This window comes from Chironomus tepperi, unplaced genomic scaffold (assembly GCF_022539635.2).
Source record: "Chironomus tepperi strain 1889 unplaced genomic scaffold, CSIRO-AGI_Ctep_v1 contig_217, whole genome shotgun sequence".
NCBI lineage: Eukaryota > Metazoa > Arthropoda > Insecta > Diptera > Chironomidae > Chironomus > Chironomus tepperi.
In genome coordinates, this window is record NW_027226339.1 from 2,304,017 (window position 1) to 2,324,825 (window position 20,809).

General features: G+C 33.4%; 2 protein-coding genes and 1 long non-coding RNA gene across 16 annotated transcripts in view; all 3 read right to left on the reverse strand.

Moving 5' to 3' along the window:
* LOC139090145 (dystrophin, isoforms A/C/F/G/H-like) overlaps positions 1-20,809 on the reverse strand; it is a 239,027-nt gene that overhangs the window by 79,217 nt on the left and 139,001 nt on the right. The gene's annotated exons all lie outside the window — the stretch shown is intronic.
* LOC139090147 (uncharacterized) overlaps positions 1,275-20,809 on the reverse strand; it is a 31,099-nt gene continuing 11,564 nt past the window's right edge. Inside the window, exon 3 of the long non-coding RNA XR_011544358.1 lies at positions 1,275-1,343. This is a non-coding gene — a long non-coding RNA (uncharacterized lncRNA). The remainder of the gene's footprint in view (positions 1,344-20,809) is intronic.
* LOC139090329 (dystrophin-like) lies at positions 18,410-20,719 on the reverse strand. Its single transcript, XM_070640093.1, has one exon. The coding sequence runs from the start codon at positions 20,717-20,719 to the stop codon at positions 18,410-18,412; it is 2,310 nt and encodes a 769-aa protein (XP_070496194.1).

Sequence of the window (20,809 nt, forward strand, 5' to 3'; positions counted from 1 at the left end):
AAAACTTAATAAAACGAAAGAGAAGGAAAATAAGAAAAAAAATCCTAAACGAATTCTTTTTTCCCGTTCGTTGAATGCAAGTTAAATAAAAATAAAGAATCGCTCCAAAAAATTGTATTTATATTTAAATATTTCTCAAAAAAAAAAAAAAAATCCCTCATGTATTGATATAGTCGACGGATAAACGGAGGGAAAGTATACATGTAGGGATATAAATAAACGAGATCCTCATTGACTCAATAAATTGCATTTTATGATGAAAATGAAACAATTTTATGAAATAAAATATTGCAATTTCAAAAAAGGAGAAAATCAATAGAGAGTTCATACATTTTAAATTAAGGAAGGGTAAGAATGATGGATTTAGCTGCTGTAGGATGGAATTTTGAGCAGGTAATTTGTAGAGGTGGAAATTTTCAATAAATATTTCAATTTTTTTGGAGCTTATTCGAGGTCTGCTTAATTTAATTGTGTTTCCGAGCAGCACAAATGAAGGAGAATCCGCTATGAAGATTTAAAGGATCCGCTAAACCTCTGTAATTAACTCCAAATAGCTGGACATATGGCTGATCATATAGATAGTCATAATTTGATCATAATACTTAAAAAGCTCTTTAAGCATAAGGGTTCATTTATGTCGCTTGGGATTAAAATTCTCCATTTTAAACACCAAATTTGATCAGTCGCAATTCCACCAAAAATGCAGTCAAACATCTCCAATTAATACAATTGAGTGATTTCCACACAATAATTAGAAGAGCTTTTGTGTACTCATGCATGCACAGAAGCTCTTCAAAATAATTCCGAAAAAATTCTCCACTATTTTAATAATCAGGAGTGTAGTCAGGGTGTAGTCTTTATAATTTGGATAGAGAGGGTGATGCTGGGGAAAGAGGGGGGAGGGGTGACGCAGAAGAGGGTTATTTGAAATTTTTTGTTAGGATCGCTAAAATTTTTGGGGAATTTTTTGGTTTTTTCCACAAGAAACTAGTAAATTCAAGAAAAGTGGAAGTTTCAATCTCCAACAACCCACTCCACCCTTCTGAATGAAATTGGAAATTTGGGACTATTTTGAACTATTTTGTGTCGAACTTAAAACTTGAAATTCTGATTTTTGCCTAGAATTTCATCCAAAATGGGAGTAGATAGAAGGTTAGATCCCCAAAATCCCTCATTCCCCTGAATACACCCCTATTTCATATCCTACTGACACGATGCTCTCTCAAACAAAACCTTAAAAAATATTTTTTAATTAAACTTTTATTTTGCACATACGTTTTTATGCCTCACAGCGCACTTAGTACAAAAGAGAGTTGAAGAATAATTTGTTGATGACAACTCACCTGAAAATACATAAAAAAAGGAAATCATTTTCTGTGTTAGTTGTGCAATCAAAAATAAAAAAATTCATCATTGATATTTGAAAAATTAATTTCTTTGTGTGGATTTTTCATGAAAATAAATTGTTCACAAAGCATCGTTTTTTTTGAGGATTTAAATGATATTCACTGATTTTTCATTGTGTTAAAAATACTAGAGGATTATGATGCTCAGTTTGGTACATTGTCATGAGATTTTGGGTATTAATTTTTACATGTGTTAAAAAAATGTTTATCGTTTTGTGAATGAAATTGTTGAATAATGTAAGGATATTAAGGAATGGATTTTCTGAATGGTTTTGTTGAGATTTTGTTATTAAAGATTCCTGCCGACTGTAAAATCCTAGATTTCTGAATAAAATTTAAGATGTGATTCTTAAAGCTTCATAAATGCGGAACACGCTTAGTTTTCCCGAGCAAAAATTTGCAACTAAAAACTGCCTAAAATCACCCAATATTGTCAAGGGGCCTTTGCGCTTTGTCATCAACGTGGCAACGCCACAACTATAATGTGGTGCGCTTTTGTGCCAAACTGAACCTTATACCACCACGTATCAGTTCCATATCCAAATGGTAATCCCAACTGACAAAGAGAGTCCTTTTAGTTGCCTTTTGAGAGCTGTAGTGGTATGACGATCACAAATTGTAAAGATACGAGTTTGACCCCTCAGACAGAATTTTGTGATTGCTCTTCTAATTGTTCATTTCATATAAAATGTAAATTGAAGTTCATGAAGTATTACAATCGAGTTCCATTGTTAGTAGCCTCAAGTCTGGTTTTCGGCAATAGCCTTGCTACTTATAGAATCCAATTTAATAATTACTTAACTCTCTAATACAGTTAATTCAAAGTTCATTTCAACATATTAAGCATAAAATGGCATAAAATGTTAACCTTTTTTACATCAACCCTTACAATATCTACTCCATTAAATCAAAACTTTCCCATCAACCTCTAACAAAACTAATCATACCTACATCCAAATTAAAAACCACTTCCACAAACTATTCAACTTTTCATTATTACTCAAAAATTCATTCCCTTTTAAGGTATCAGAAGCAAAAAAATTAGATAACAAATCAGTATCATTCCAAGCTATATATCCCATATCATATTTTATATCCACATATTTAAATCTACACTTATATTTCAAAAAGATGCTAAAAGCACTTTATTATTAAACATCATGATTATGATTATGATGATGATGAGAATTTTTTTTTTCTTCATCTCATCCCCACTCATCTTGAAACTTTTTCATTTTATTGTTACATAAGTAATTGTGCATAATAGAAAATATGGATGAGATGAGAAGGAAATTGATGATTTGGCCTCTGGTTAATCAAACACAATTTTTCTGTTCTTCTTAACGCGTTGAAGCACAAATAGAAGCTCATCCTGCTCGCATATTTTTCAAAAATGCCATCGAAGAGAACAAAACAAAAAAAAAAAGTTTCAGGAAGAAGAGAAAAAAATAAAACTTTTGCCATTACGAGGACATTTCAGTCAATTTTCATTTAAACGTGCAGAATGAGGCAATTGTGGATAGAGTCAATTGACAATGAACAATTGCCAATTGCAGATATTTTTTTTTGTGTTTTTCAATTCCTTTCTTCTTCGATGATATAAAGCCATAGACTAAAAAACAAAATGAAGAAGGACATACAGATGTGAACGAATAAAAGAATGTTTGATGCTCCATGAACGAAAAAAAATTCTAAATTGAATCGAATCGCCATACTATCTATATGGACGATAGATGCTCAGCTAGTTGCCTCTGATATGTAGCTGAGCATCACAAACTGTGGATGAAAATTTATTACCGAATGCGCTTTATTGATTCTTTATACACAAAAACCACCCTCAAATAGAAAAATGGAAATGCCATGTGTGTTGAGATTTAGCTGGTTTTTACATAACAAATATTAGATTTAGAAATGTTTGTTTTTGAAGCGATTTGTAGTCTGTCTGGATATAACAATATTTTTGTTTGATTCTTGCCACTTTTTTACAGATTAATATAAAATTTATTTGATAATTTCATTAGTTTTGTACGCAAAAACATCAAAAAACTTTTCGAAGTGAGAAAAAAATTCAAATTTTAAATAACCGTTTACATTCAAATCCAAGTTAACTTTGATAATTTGGAACTTAACTTCTAAATACACCATAAAGTGCACAACCATAAACCCTTAAAACCTGTCAAACTTTTCATTTATCTTCTCACATTCTCGACTGCTTTCTAGTTATCAGAACGGAAATACCATCCAACCAAGAATAGAGATGTAATAAAATTCCGTTAGATCCATTTAATTTTCCTTCTTTTTTTCATTTTTTCCTCTCCAATCGCCTTTTTTTTGTTATTTCGATATGTGCGAGTGGATAGAAAGGAAGAGCTACAGTAATATCTATCCATTTTGAAAGCTCATATGAACGGATGTGTTGTAGATTCAATGTAGTAAAAAAGAAAAGAATCTATAAAATTGCTGTGTCTTATGTTGCTTTAGATGAATCAATGAACATTTAACAACGTTGTTTATTGTGACAATATCAATTGACAAATGATATGTTTTTCTAGCTTTTATGTGGATCTAGTGTTGTGTTCTGTGATGTTGATTTTCTGATTAGGGATTTACATATTTGTGTTTATTGAAGAAAAGTAATGTGATTTGTGCTTTGGTCGAATGCTATGACAAGAGCTGTACAATGAGTATTGAATATAGAAGAAGGTTTAAGTGTGCTTTGTGTGACTCTTCCTAACAACCCTCTCGTAGCTCAGTAGGTAAGAGTACCTGACATGCAATTTTGAGGGCGTGGGTTCGAGTCATACTCGGGCTATGATGTAGAGAATTGTTCTTTGTTTCTCTAGAGCCTTAACAGCAGTAATGTTCTGAAACTCAAGTTTATAGGACCGTCGACAAATGAACATCCTCAGGAGCTATTCACAGCCAAATTATGACAACCCCCATTCTTAATTTTTCATTCCTCACTCATTTTTCCAATAAACTTAAATGATTTTTCACATTTCTTAATCCACATTCTTTTCAATATCCTTATTAATTGTTCTTAATAACTGTAAATACACACATATGTGAGAGTGTATATGTGTTGTAATTAAATAAATCAATTAATCATATTGCTGTAATTAATTAAGCTGTCTCAACAATTATTCAACGATTCTCATTCAATTGGGGAGTAAAACAATACGCAATAGAAAGTAAAGTTTTTGTTGTGCTCCATATTCAGCACACAAAAAAAGCAGGCGAAATAGAATTTAATGGGCTTTTATGAACATAAGGCAGAACAAGAGAGAGGAGAAAAAAAATATCGATGAAATAAAAGAATGAATCTATATCTTAATTGGTCGATAAATGTTTTTCCGTCGTACATCAGCATACATTGAATGTTTCACGATAATTAATTCTACTATGCACGCTATTTCAATCTCCGTATTTTCAATTGATTGAGGAGGAATATAGAGCAGCAAGAAAAAATCTTGTTAAGCATCTAGAAAATGAAAATGAAACCGAAAATCAATCAAAATGATGTGGTTGATTTTCATCTCATCACTGCAATGCAATCTTTAAATGATTTCATGTTCTTAAAACATTGATACAGTTGGAGAATTTTACGAGAATGAAGTATAGCTTATGGAGCTACGATATAAATTGAGATGGAAGAAAATTGTAGAGTAAAATGAGATTGGAAATGAAGAAAACATTAATTATCTCTAAATAATTTTCGATATTAAACGAGAGAACCGTCTTTATCTGCTTTGTGGCATGTCTATATCCATTTCAATACCATTAAACAAAACATGAATTTTCTATTTTGGGCATCGATTTATATGTTATCGAGACCCCTAAAGATTTGTATGTTCAATCTAATTTGCTATTTTCGAGGATTTCTATTGAGAATTGTGATTTCATGAAGAATACTTGAAGATAAAGTGTTTGATTGTCTATAAATCTGAACTAGTTAATCTTCAAATATTGATTTATTTGATTGTTTAATTAACAAGATCAAGTGGCTCAATGGTAGAATTGCTTTAGTAATTTAGTAGATGAGTATTGGAAGAATAAAAAAGCAAACGAAGGTTCAAGACTCAGTAAGGCAAATAGTAAGCGTATCCGTCTAGAAAACTCAACTTTTTGGCTACAAATTACTGGATCTTGTTTTTTTTTCGTGGAAATGACCTTACTCTTGTTTTTAAACTTTGAAATTGTTTCGAATACCTTGACCTTACTGGATCTTGTTATTAATTTCGTAGATGTATTTGATACAGTTCGTTGAAGTGACTTTCTAAAAACGAAGCTGCATAACGTGTTCGTACATTTACGAAATAAATAACTGGTACATCCACATACCGATCCAGTAAGGTCGTCCACGAAGTAAAAAACAAGATCGTATACAACAGTCCCGAGCATCCACGAAGTAAAAACAAAATGAAGATTCACAACAGAACCTCAAAATCTTCGTTTGGCGTCCTTTAGGCTGCCAAATTTAGTCAGCTTCCATTTGGTGCTAATAAAAGTAAAATTTGCTAAAAATGTTCGTTTAGTTGAGTTTTTAAGGAATTTTTTAGCCGGCTAAATTTTTCGCTAAAATAAGCTCCGCCGGTTATCAGCTTCGATCTCTGATTTATTTGTAACAAGATCGCTCTAGATTAAGAAACGAAGTTGCCCTGAATTCACCGTGACAATTGTGAATCCCCAGACCTTATTTTAACTTTAATTCCAAATATCTCAATCTTAAATTCAATTGCCTTACTCGTACACTATAACCATCACCTTATTAATTCCCCATATATCACCTGAAGATGTGATTCCCAATATTATAATTCAAAATCCTTTGAAAAACCTCAAAAATGCATTAAATTTAATCCGTCAGTAGGGAACAACAGAGATTTTAAGGACCATAAGACGAGAAGTAAAAAAATCCTTCAACATTAATTCCTTCTCCTCAAGATTCCCACAGTGGAAGTATACAAATTAGATCCATTGAGAAAGAGTAACTGAAATTCAACAGGAATGAAGTCATCCAAGAACATTTTTCTTACAGTTTTGTAAGAACTGTAAAAGCCTCAAGAGAAATATCTTCAAGTAAAGAGGAAGTAAACCATTTTCCTTCAGTTCCACTTCATGATTTACGTAAAATGCAGTGTTAAGTGGAATATATTTCTTTGCTACTTTTTTATACATCTCATAAGAGGAAGTTTCATGCTTTATATCATCAAAGTTGAGGGAAAAAATGGGAAATTAAAAAAGAGGAAAAGAAACTGAACCACATTAAAATGCTTTTAATCCACAGAAAATATTTTTCCTCTTCCTTTTTTTCCTCGCTCATTCATACGTACATGATTTTTTATAAATGTTAACGGCAGTAGGAACATATAAAGTAATAGCAGCATGGAATATTTTTCTTGTTCGCATTGAAATAAATCTTATAAAGGAAAATGAAAGAATCTTTTTTTGGATTGATAGGGGTCTCTAAGTTCTTTGGGAACCAGGAACTAGTAGATTTTAAGAGCTATGTTCGAAATTTTGAACTGCCTTTTTGGAAGTGAAAGAATCTTAGAAAGTCATGTCTTATTGTCTTTGGAATCAAATGTGCTCTTGAATGGCACGGTGCGACAAGTTTCCACTTTAGGCCTTGATGTTGGACCTAAAAAAGCTCTCATTATGCCGTTTGGGCAATTGCTTTTAAACCAGCAACGCAACTATGCTCTAGCGACTACAATGTGCTATTGTGGTTGTTTCTAAATGAGTATATAAGAATTATGAAATCGCACTAAGTATACATCAGATTCTAATAAGTCAAATCAACTTTTGTCTACTTTTTCATACAAAATCCGAGTCGACTTCAAGCTCTGCTTGCAAGGACCTTCAAATCCTAAAGAAAGTTACAGATTCAATCAACATATCGATCCAAAATTTGTGTTTAAATATCATTAAATCATTCCAAATTCCACAACCGACCAACTCACATCCTATCCCAACAAAATCACGACATCCAATAACCTCTAAACCCATCGCTTGCCTACTATCACGCAATGTGAAAATTAGATCTCGTTTCTAATTCCTTTACATCCTAAATCTCATCATTTTTCTCTCTTTTCATTCACGATGACTATAAACATACGTTTGATATCCATTCATTCGTGTTCTTCTGGACAAAAAGAAAAATTTAATTCCTTCAATTCCGATACTACAAAAAGCATTTTTCCTTCTTTTTTTCAATCTCATGGAATGATAAACTTTCATACAGTTTCTGTTCTTTTTTTTTGTGTATGCCACGTCCCTTTTAAAAATGAATGTGTTTGAAGAATGTGGAAAGGAAAAAAAAACTAAATCATAAAACATGCTTTCTTGTATTTCAGCTGTGCTTCTCTCTCGTCAACATAAGCACTTTTTTCCATTAGATTGTGTGAATGGTTAACGTGGAAAGGATGGATAGATATGTTGTGTATTTAGATCATGTAGTTTGTTATTCCTTCATAGAAATTCCATTCCATCTTTTTTTACTCATTCCAATCTCATCTCAACAAAAAACCATCGTTATAACGAAGCCAGTTATTTGCATCTTTAAACTATGTATGAGACGAAGATAAACTCACTGACATTCTTGTCGTGATACTTGAACTATCTCAGCTATTTTTTTATACCCTTGTCTTCAACCTTCTTGTGAAAAAAAAAAGTTTTTGAGCTTTCTTGGATGACTTGTTTCTTGTTGAATTATTTTAATCTACAATATTTGACTTCTTATTAAGCATAAAGTATGGAAAAGTTTTTTTTTTGTTAATTTTTAATAAAATTATTTGAATGTTTAAGGTTTGACTTGAGATTTGTGACACAGTTTCGATATTATCTGGGGATATAGCTTGTTCAAGAAGACAAATAAGCTCAAACTAGGCTAAATTAGTATTCAATCTTGATTGGTATTCAATCTAGGGTTTACACTAAATGACAGTGTTGAGACGACGGATTCTCAACTCTGCATAATTGGATGGCCCAGGGTATATATGTATGGTTCCTAAATTCAAGGTGTCTAAATCCAACTTGACATTCCCTGAGGTCAACACTGAGTTATTAAGTTCGACTTTAGACCGAAATTCTAACTACTAAGTCATAGCTGCTTTTTCATTTGGCTTGTTGATTAAGCTATTCTCTAGCTGTAGGGTAGTATTTAGTACGAACACCACACCGTGGTCGTTTGGACACCAAAATATCGCCGTATTAACGGTAAGACGCGAAGTTGCCCTGAGGACACCGTGAGTGCTAATTTCGATCCATTTTTAGGGCAACAAATGTCACTCGAGTTGGTTACACTTATGTTTAATGGAGTAAATTAAAAATTCAGGAAGAATAGTTATGATCTCCTAAGACAGCACTAGTCAAATGCTGAATTAAGAGTATGATATCAAGAATTAATTCTTAGTAATCTTACTAAGTTAAGATCTTCCTTAAAAATATTTCAATGAAACTTAATAGCTGACACAATTTTGCATCACCTAACATATGGAATCTTCAAGCTACCTCTTTGTTTAAACAACAATTATCTAAAAATCCACTTAATACTATAACACCAAGTCAACTAGTCCATAAGGACGTTAAACCATGAGAAGTAAACTTTTATGAAATAATGAAACAGCATAACAAAAAACCTGAATAAATAAAATTAAAAATTCCATTTTGAAATGCGGTAATTTTTACATAAAATGCTGTGCATAAAATATAATATACTGCCGTGAACATTCCACTTATTCATACACAAACATACACATCTCACCGTACTTGTGACAGGTTAATGGCTAAAATGAATAAAAAAATTTCTCTTTCCTGCTTGTTTTTTTTTTCGAGAAATTTCCTAGAGGGGACACAACAGTGGCAGTGAGAGAAAGGAAGGCAAAGCATTTTTTTATACATCCCAACATTTAGATAGAGAGACGAGATAGATGCGGTTTTGGTAGAGATGATGAAATAAGATAATAGATATGTATAAACAGTTTGTGTGGAATTGTGGAATGAGACGGTTAGAAAATTACAATTTAGAGAACTAAAATGTGTTACAATCTCGAACCATAATTAACTTTAATTGTGTATATACACAAACACATTCAATTCATAGACGTATAGTTTGAGATAGATAATAAGCATTGATATGGAAGTAATTCGTTCATCTTTTCAATTATAAATGACATACATTCGCCATTATGGCAAAATCGTAGGATGAGACATCATGGTATAAAAGTTGTGAGGAACAGTTGTGGCATTTTGGGACATTTAATCGACATATGAAAATGAATCATTGACATTGTCATTAAATTTTTTTTGTCCTCTTCATTCTCAATTGCCTTCATGCTGATTTCTTATTTATGTATTATCATTACTGTCTGTGTATGAGAGAAACGCAGCAGGATGAAAAAAGGGGGATATTTTGTGCAAGCATAATCCCCCCTTCTTATTGCTACTGTTGTCAATGCTTCATATGATGAGTTTTGAAAATTCATTGAATGAAGAGACTCTTCAGAGTTTCAAGGAGTTTTCTGATAAGCTTTTGAGATAAATATGTTCTCATTAAGCTGGAAGATGTGTCCTTTGGGGGATGGAAATAATTTTTTTTTTCTCTCATGGAATTCAGCACATGTTGACGATGGCCTAGTTATTTCCATCATTATTTAGATTCTTGACTAAAGGTAATATGAAATTAAAAATTATGTGACTTTAGGGAGTGTCTTCATATTCCAAATATACCTGCCCAAATGCTAAATGTGAAGTTATATGCGGACGGATATTTTGAGGTAGGGATGAATTTAGAATTTTTTGGGGGAATTTTATGAAAAATGGCAGTTATTTTTCATGTTTTTTTTTGAAGGATTTGAACCCACATCCCTTCAATTGTTCACTTGATTCCTTAAATGTCGCTTATTATTAGAAGGCTGATCTACGACCTGATTTGACGTATGTTTACAATTCCTCAAATATCCATGTACACTATCCACAACCCAACACCTTGATTCTCTCAGAAATTAAATCCAAAGATGCTTCAATATGTCCATGAACTTTAAAAATTGAATCAAATCCTAACACAAGCTAGACTGCTGACCAAGAAAACACATCCTAAATGCTAACAACTCAACATTATATTTTAAATACTAAATAAATATGAGACATCCAACGCAAGATGCTTTAACTAAAAAAATTATGAAAAATGCCACACAGTATGGCGCACATTCTGCGGCTTTCCTTCCTCTATATTGTATGTCTTATATAATCTCAATAAGAATAGCACCAGTAATGATATTGAGATGTATATTCACTCATCCCTTTTTGCAAACTATTAGTTGACGATATGAACACATATGACGATGACAAGCATTTCACAATATAATTTTTAATAAGCACTATCGTGCTACTTTTCAACAATTGTGCAGCAATGAGTTATGTATATAAATACGTATGAGGACATGCAGAGAATGGATAAATATGACAAGTAGAGAAAAAAATATGAGAGAAAGAGAAGAAAGGAATGAGTATATGTGAATTGTGCATAATCATTCATCTGTGAGAATGGATCAATAAAAGCTCATTAACAAAAGCTCTAATTAAAATTCTATATTGCTTCCCTTTTGCTCAATTTTTTTTAAAGGGAAATTGTTGTGAAGAAGTTAAATTTTAGGTTCACTTTGTCTGCCTTGAGTGACACTACATAGTCGCTAGGGCAGCCCTTTGTCGACTTGTTGAAAGTTAAAGTTCAAACTATCGTGTGGATGCCCTAGGCTGTGCGTAGAGAAACCTTTGTCGACTTATTGACAGGTAAAGTTCAAACTAACGTAAGAATGCCCAAGTGCCATATCTTGAAGCATGATTGTATTGACTCAGAACTGTGGTGAAGCAGTCTCAAAGACTAGTAAGCTTAGAACATATAAACAAGCATCCTCATAGAAAATTCAGTGTCTAAGCTCCTTCCAAAACAGCACAGAAAACAAACCACATCAGACCTCCCCAAAAAAATGCGCTCTTTACCTCCAACATCAACCATCACATTCCAACAAATTTTTCTTTATTGTCATCATTATTTATTTGCTATTTACTGAAGTCTGTAAACAATTTCAATGTTTGTGTACAAATATATTGAAGTATGAACATTGGTCGGACTGTATAGGTAGTTAAAGTAATGAAACAAAATGAGGGGGCACATATTGCGTATTGTTTAAATAAACCACAATTGGAAATAAAAAAAATATCCATTTCATTGCGGTTTGTGTTATTTTTTAATCATTAAATGGCATTGCCACAATATTCGATCGCATCTTCTACTTTCTCGCTTTCTGTTGGCTCATTGTTTGTTTGAAAAATTTTACATTTTCGGAAATTGTTTTTATTTTTTATTTTATTTTTTCGACGAGGCAAATTGCGGAATCGCATTTAGCTTGTTTGTTTTAGTGTCGATTTGAAAAAGGATTAAACATATTGAAAATTATTTTTTGGGAAATTAAAATTGAAAATTAAAATAGATTTGATGGCCTTTTGAGTGAATTGCAATTACAGTAAAATGTTATAGTGAGGATATAGATTGGAATGAGCTGTAGTCGATGTATGAAGTTTATTTCGACTGCAATTGATGTTTTTGGTATTTAAGGAATGTTTATAGTAACATTTGTTGGGGTTCATTTGCATGTAATGTCACTCAAAAATTGTTATTTGCAGTATTCAACCCCTTTGTTCCTTAATATGCTTAAAATGAGGACTAAAATGCTTCAGAGCAGTTGTGAGCAGCTTTTTGGTGTCGTGACACACCTTGGTGGTAACCAAGACCAAAACCGCATGCGGCATGCAATTTGGCGACACACTAATGTGCAGCAGTACACATAAGTCCTCTAAAATGCTTAATTTCACAACCTAAACGAAATTTATGGCATTTTCAAAAAAATCGGGGTCATACTAGTGTACTGTGGTACACAGTCTGCCCATCACTGTTTCAGACCATATGCAGGAGCTCCAAGATCCTTAATGTCACTGCCTAACCGACCCCTTTTCAATTCTCTCCAACCCCACTCAGAAAAAATGCAAAGACTTTACAGTAATCGCTCTATCAAAAGCAATATGCCATTCTACATCACTCGACGTATAAGCACAGTAACTACATATCACTGCATATCCAACAACAGAAACTCAATTGGCAAAAATATGCGAGACAAAAATTTTTTAATTAAAAGTTTTTTTTTTTTGGAAATAAAAATTTATCTCATCTCCATTGACTCAAAGCTGCATGAGTTGCCAGAAAAAAGAGAATGCTACTAAAAAATATTTTCCGAAGCGGAAGGAATGCTCATCGAATTTTTTTCCATCATGTTTACAGTAAAACAAATTAAACAGCCGTTATGTACTGGCTGATTTCACACTAGAAAATCTCCATTCAACACAGTGTGAATCTATAAACACATCATGTCAATTTATCCGTACATATTCAAATCCAATAAGCCCATTATTACGGCTCTACAAATATTATTATCGGCTTTTGTACAAGATACAGCATTACTATGTCTATCAAGTTTTATGAGACTTAATACATTTGTGAATAATAAAAATCATCATCATCATTCGACTGGTTGTAAGTTGCGTAAGGCAATGCCTTCACGTTTTACCCTTTAAAAATTTTTTATTGAACATTATCCGTAGCAGATAGCAGAGGCATGACATTCTTTCCTTCACTTCCGTGATTTTTTTTTCTTTTCTTTATTTTCGCTTTTTTTATATTCATACTTTTTTTTTCACTGAGATCTGTTGGTTGTGTCAACAGGTTTTCATTTCATTTCTTCTTGGTATTTTTCGTGGAGGATATGAATATAAATTTCTAATTTTGTCTATCTGATTTGATGTTTTGAGGTTAGATTGTTGTTTTAGGAGTGTTATTTGGGGATAGATGTAGAATTCCTTTAAATTGTTTTTGGTGCTGTTTTGTTGATCATGAATTTATCCCGAATCTTGAACAGCACATGACGTTGTCTTGATGACACCGTGACTGCTGATTTTGACTCTAATCAAAGGCGAAAAATGCAATTCTCCTCATTGTGTCTTTTGGAAATAGAACTAAGAGGTTAATAGATCAAAAATCCGGAGTGCCTTTGACTTGATGCTGGATTCCTGAGGACAACGATACGTCGCCGTATTAAATGAACCCTAATGGCATTTTGAAGTCTGATTTCGACCTATATTTACGGCGAAAAGTGCGGTTCGTCGAATTGTACTTCTCGGAATTCGAATCAAATTCGACAGCATGCCAGAGTCACGTCGGCCCGTATGCCGGTTTTTGGATCGATTAACCAGATCTACCATTCGGGTATCATGAATTTAACCTTTTAGAAACCGAAAAATCTTAAAAATCTGACCTAATTTCCAACATTCATCACAAACTATCAACCTTTTCCTTCATCCTCATCCATTTCCCCTCATAATTCACCGTACCAAACCACACCGTATCCCATAAACAAATTTACATACACACCCATCCCCAACATGCATGTAAAAAAAATCATTTTTTTGTGCGCCTCATAACTTGTCATGTTACACAAGCAGAACGGATGTTATGTTCATCCCAGCTATTACATTTCTACACACTGTCGCTATTTGTAAGATTAACATAAAGTTGAGGAAGCATATTCATGCATGAAAACGTGCCATTTAGTGACAAAAAAATATTATTTTTTTTGCTGTATTATGGCACAAATAAAAGTATGAAGACATGCGTCAGGTGTAAATTTTAATGCAGTGTAGTAAAATATTTGTTTAGTTGGCTTTATGTTGAATTACTTTTAGTGCTGTATTGATTTTTTTCAGGTTAAATTGTTATGGTTGCGATTACAGAAATGAGCAATTTAGGCAGCAAAAATTGACAGATTTTATTTCCCAAAAAGAGCGATTCCTGTAGAGTTACAAAGAGTTTAATATCTTAAGCACTTATTCAATTTCCCTTTCCTCAACAAGCTTAAAACTTCTTCAAAACTTCACCCCGAAAAAACACTTTAAAATTCATCACGTTAAATTTAAAATTCAACCTAAAATGCCATCCATAATCCTCATAATTTCATAAAGTTTACATACAGCTTCTTGTTGATATAATAAACATTCATCCATGTCGCATGACTCTTCCTCATCACACTCGTACCAAGTACCAAAAAGCTAAACAATACACAACCCAATTTTTCCCACCCCAAAACCCTCCTCGTTGCTCGTCTCACTTTCTGTTAAGTGGCTTAATATTTTTTTTTTCACAAATTACATTTTCATAAGCACATACTTTTGGCTTGTTCTTGCTACTTGTGTATGGAAAAGCACAAAAAAAAGTAGAAACAGCAAAACTGTTGTTTATTTTTCATTCCTTTTATTTAATATAGAAAATAAGTATCTGAGAAGGAGCATCAGCATCTGAAGCAAAAGAAGGCAAAAGAAGAGTAATGGCAATGAAGTTCCGAAAAGAAATGAGATGAAAATTAGCTTATCGTTGGCAGCCCATCGGCAAGAGTATATAACAAACTTGGCAATGGCAACTTTTTAGTTTTTAACAGCAATTATCGAGTTTTCGTTGAGGAAGTGAGCTTTTGTTTGTGGTTTGTCTGTAGTTTGTTGGTTGGCGAGTCATTTTTGTTAACAATACCGAACAGATAAGGAGCATGCTCATGAGTATGCATACAAAATTGGTCATGATCAACTATAATGAATGGGTACACTCATAAACATCCTCATTTAAGTGATTATGCAAGTTGTAAATTAGGGAAAATTGCTAAAATAGTGCTAAAGGGAGACAAAGTCTAATCCCAGCCTATGGATGACCTTAGACCGTCATGTTTCTGGCTATGCCAAAATCGTACGCCATAATACAGTCAAGATGGCCTAACGCCACTATTTTCTGACCATTTTACGTCAGGTAGCTTTCGGAACGTCCACTCGAGTTCTCGTTAGTGTTTGGAAGCTTGGTTAAGTTTAGATACTTCAACTGCTAGACTATAAGCTAAGACAGATGTCTAATTCAACTAAACTGATTATCATGCTATCGTGCTGTTGAACTCTAATTGTTTTAAGGACAGAGGTTCAATTCCCACGAACTGTGATAAGTAAAACTGAAAACTTCCAAAAACTGCGCTCTAAATCCAACCAATCTTACATCCATTAACAACAGCTTTTGTTGTCTTTTCCCCTTGGTGGAATAATTAAAACCAGAGAGTCTTACTAAATAACAAAAGAAAAGTAGTCAGACAAGAAGGAAATGGTAGAGATTGCAATCTTTTTAAATACAAAAAAACTCAACTCGGATCCATTTACAATTATAAAATTTCTGCTTAATTGTAAACAAAAAGCAAGGAACGAAGAGACACACACAAAAAAAATGAATGAGAATGAAGCAACGCCCGCAAGCAAGACACAAAAAGTAGTAAAATGATATTTTTTTACTTCTTATGCCAAACTAAACCATCTGGACGTAATATTTCTTCTTGAACATTAACTTCCCCAATCGAGTTGTTAAAGTCAAATTTAGTAGTGAATGATGGAATAGTAAGTGTCCATAAAAAATTGTTTTCCTTGAGCTTTTTTTTATGAGGATATTGATGTTGAGGTTATATGGGGTTAAATGAAGTCTGGATCATGGATGTGATGAGGAAATTGTTGGAATTAAGGATGAAATGTCAATTTCTTATACTTTGTATTTTTTATGGCAGAAATTCAATTATTTTTGATAAATTCTTAATTTGATCGATTCGTGAGCGAGAAACTAGTTTTACCCAACGAGTCACAGTCGAGGTGCATTTTTAATTCAGCTACAATTAACGGTAACGTCGTGACATTATAGGAACTTGGATAACTGATGTCTGACTCTGCCGAATACCCATATATCACTTAATAATTGCCAGGATACGTAAGTTTAAGGACAGACTAAAATTCTATCCAAAATACCTCATATGAGCCATATCAGAACAGTAAGGATAAGGATGGAAAGGACTTGGACTGAATTAATATCGGCGACCCAATGCATAAAACGGTGACATTGTGCTTTGCTGCTGGAATGCTTGATACACATTCTTGTTGATTTTCCAGCTAGCTGAGCTGCAGCTCAGGACTTTCAAAGCATCCCAAAAATCAAAAGCTTCCATTGAGGCTAATTAAAATTTCTTGTAAATCTATCAGACTAACAACATCTCTCATTATGGATCTATATCCATCAGAAAATTTCAAGCATACAGTACAGTATCGTAACTACAAATGTAGTTTGTGTGTTGATGAATTTTTCATATCTGTCTTATCCATCTATTTCACTCAATCGTGACTGTTCATTAAACAGATGATAGATCAATGTGTGGATATGAAGAAGAGTAGATGGAATGGAGAGATATAATCATTGACCCAGAGAAAATCCAATTTACTTTGTGTAGTCTGACGTATGAAAATAAAGAGGAAACTTTCATGTCGAAGCCACCATTATCGATGACGATATTGACGATGATGTAAGGAGATTCGAGATAACGATGGCATGGCCACTTGAAAGTCAAGCTTAAGTGAAATCGAGAACAATATTTGAGTGTAGTTTCCATTAGTTTCCCATGACTAATCGCCGTGAAATTGAATAAATATTTGTGCTTAAAGAATTCCGACTTTTCATCTCGACTGTCTCCGTCTAAATTGCTCAACTCCTCCCTCGTCAGTGAATTAATTTGCGATTTTGTGTTTTCAATTCTCTCCTTCATCTCCGCAATCAAATCAACAAAGATTTTTTCTATCTAGTTCCATTCACATAAAATTTACTTATTCATTCATTCAATCGTTCCTTTTAACATTTTTAGTTTGAGTGAATTTCCCCTCTGTTTTATGTATTGACAGGGATTTGAGATAGGAAGTTGTTAATAGGTCACAGTACATCGTAGGAATGAATAAGTGCTGCATAGTAATTAATGCTGCTTTTATTTTGGAGAGGTACGGTAAGCAATATTTTAATGAGACATGCTCTTTAAATTTGCTTGAAAATTCAAGGATTTTTTATTGGATGTTGGATTAATTGTACAGTGTTATCTATGGATATACAGTTGTGTTGTGTCAACAGAATGGAATCTCCATATATTGATACATAGCATAAATTGTCGAATCTGTCAGATTGAGATTAAAGCATTTGTAGCCGAATGTCAAGGCAACAGACCGGAATTCAACATCATAGTTCTGATTTTACAAGGTCATGGGTTCGATTCCCAACAGAAGCCGATCAAACTTAAACTTTGGAATGAAATCGAGTCGATTCAATTCCGGTTGACTCTTTCATACACAATCCGATTTGTCCATCAGTTCAAGCTCTGATATCAAGTAACACTCATGAACTTCCTCCATATCATCACAACACCCACCCACATCCCTGACTCTCCTACATCCAATTCATTATTTTCATCTCATCTATTTATTTCTAAACAAAACCTTATAAAGTTTTTACACTAGTTGACTAGTAAACTACAAGATAAAGACGAAACCCTCCCTTATCGCATCCGCATCTTATCAAGATTCAACAATTTTTTCCTCCCATACCTCCATCGTCTTTGTGTCATTTTTTTTGCTTCTTCTCCTCTTATATGCCTTCGAGAAGGATAATTTGTGTCAATGGGAAATGAAGATTAATTGAAAAGGAATCTTTAACAAGATTGACATCGTATCATCGTACATACTTAGAAATATACGTAGAATAATCGGCATTCAGTGGGATTGGATTGATGTGAAAAAGATAACCATTCTCACCCATGTAATATGTGTGTTAGATGTTATAATATTAACGACATAGGAAATTGATGAATTTCCCCTATTTTGGCTTACTGGTTGATAGAATAATAGAGGTTCTGTGACTGAAGGAAACGGAAATTTGAGAATTGAGGAGATCCTGATATGGATCTGATAGAAAACCATAGTTTGATCATCCAGAAAACAAGAGAATTGAGAGTCAGGCTGTAAAAATTGCAAAAAATCCACAAAATTGTTTAGTCTACCTCAAATAACTCAAATCAAAGGAATCCCCAATAGCATATGTTTATGTAAGAGTTGTGCTTACATGTCATGTAGAATAAACATCTCTTTACAATGTAGCACGAACAAAAAAAAAAGAATGTCTTGTCTATGTTTCTCATTTTGATTACCTGACTGAATTTTCCCTGCTGTTCCATGATATCAATGAAAATTGACATTCTATCATCCATAATTTGAAAGCCATTACGCGGTTGTGCCAGTAGACTTTGAACAGCTTCACGAATACTTCCGGGTGTTGTGCTGCATGAGCTGTCATCAGATGAGTAATTATTACCGCCATTCAGTTGACGTATTTGTTCGGTTGTTTGCTTTAAAGCCTCAGAGCATTTTTGTAGATATTCAACAGAATTGCTAGACTTTAACATCGATGCCATACGATTAAAGTCGTCGAGAATTTTATCCATATTTTTTGAAATATTCGTTATATTCAAATGTTTATCACTAAACGATTCCAAGTCTTGATTCAGTAGCTTAATATTGTCCGTAACCTGTGAAAATGTTTCACTTTTTCGTTTTTCAAAATTTTCCTCGCCTACTTCTGGTATCGTCTTTGGCACATCATTCCGCTGATGGGTTTCAATGTTTTGATTATGTCGAATTGCATCGAGAAATAATCGCAATTGATCGGACGGCGTCTTTACAGTTTCGACATTATTTGGCTTTATTGGTGGATGATGATTGACAGTCGTTGTTGTAATTTTCTCATCGATTTTTGAACTATTTATATTACAATCATTGTCAGCCTCAAGATCACTAACATCATCAAATGATGGCTCTTTTATGGAACTTCTGATGTTGTCTAAAAATAATCTTAATTGATGGGACGGTGTCTGATCTTCATCAGTTAATGTATTAATACTCGTTGTACTGGACATGACATTTAATTTTAAATTTGATGATAATTTTGAGTCACTCTTGGACATTGGAACTGATGATGTTTTTGGATGTGGTCTATCTAATGATTGTTGACGCTTTAATTCGTTTAATATTCTCGTCTGTTCCTGATATTTTTTCATACTTTCTGTAATATTTTTCAACTGTTCCGAGTAAATTCTCAACTGATTTTCAAGATAAACTTGCTCGGGTACGGTACCATATGCAAATGACATCGGTCGGTCGGCTTTCTTATTGCCAATCTGTTGTTGCAATTGTTGTTGTTGTTGCTTTAGATGACCAACCTCCTCATATATATCACTTTGATAGCATGCCTGACTCAACATTTGTTGACCATGAAACGTTATTGATTGCTTCATTGCACCAATATGCTGATTGTGTGGTGATGACGAATGTGAGTTTGTTGTACGCATACCAACATTTGAACTATATCGATCGAGACTACGTGGACGATTGAGTGTTTGTGCACCGGATATTGGTGCACTACCGGCTGCATTAAATTGCTGTGATAATGCCTGTCGGGGAATACTTTGAGATCTTCTTTGTGGAACATTTGGTGGTTTTTGTTGTTGTTGCTGCTGCTGCTGAACGTCTACATTATTTACACCAGGAGCAACTGGCGATGGCGGAGTATAAAGTGTAAATTCATTTTTCATCGACCGAAATCTCTGTGAAGGCGATGATCCATTCATTGGATGATTAAATTGTGCAAAATTAATTGGTGAACAAAATTTTTGTTGTTGTTGTTGCTGTTCACCGGCCGAAGTCGTTGTAATTTTATTCATCATGCCTCCGGAAACGATATTTGGAGTGGTTATCATTTGTCGTCGACTGAATGTTGCTGCATTGAGATCATTATTAATTGAGGATGTTTGTAGGTTGATTGGTGATGACACGGCTATGGAATGTGGACGTTTAGGCCGATTAGGTTGGTCATTTGGTAATGTCGTTTCACTAATTTTCTCACTAAAATGAAGATTTTGTTGCTGTTGCTGTTGTTGCATGAGAAGTTTTTGTGCTTGTACCTGCTGTGCATATGCGGCTGTCACAAATGGATTATTTAGGTGCAATGATATATTTTTATCATCAATTCTAATTTCATTGCCACCATTTAGTGCTATTTTTCGACTCATAATGAAATTTTCCAAATGATAGTCAATCTCAGCTTTTGTTGGAATTTTATTTGGCTGCATACGATAGCCATTTGGTAGACTTTGATCCATTTTAGTATTTCCATTATTTGCTTTTGTAAATTGTGAACTTGAACTCCGTTGAAGACTACCAGTACTATTAATATTGCCGTTATTTCCATTACTAGACATTTGTGTAGCATTTGTTGTAGGAATTTTACTATTGGAATGGTTACCGTTTTGATAAATTGAATTCGATGCCATTTTTTTGTTGTATTACACGTAAAAATTCATATAAAAAAAATTCTCAATTTTTATTTTATTTCACGTCTGTTCTGTGTATTATTTAAAAGT

What these genes read in the sequence shown, in the direction of transcription:
- LOC139090329 (XM_070640093.1), bottom strand. Translation starts at nt 20,719, where the DNA reads ATGGCATCGAATTCAATTTATCAAAACGGTAACCATTCCAATAGTAAA.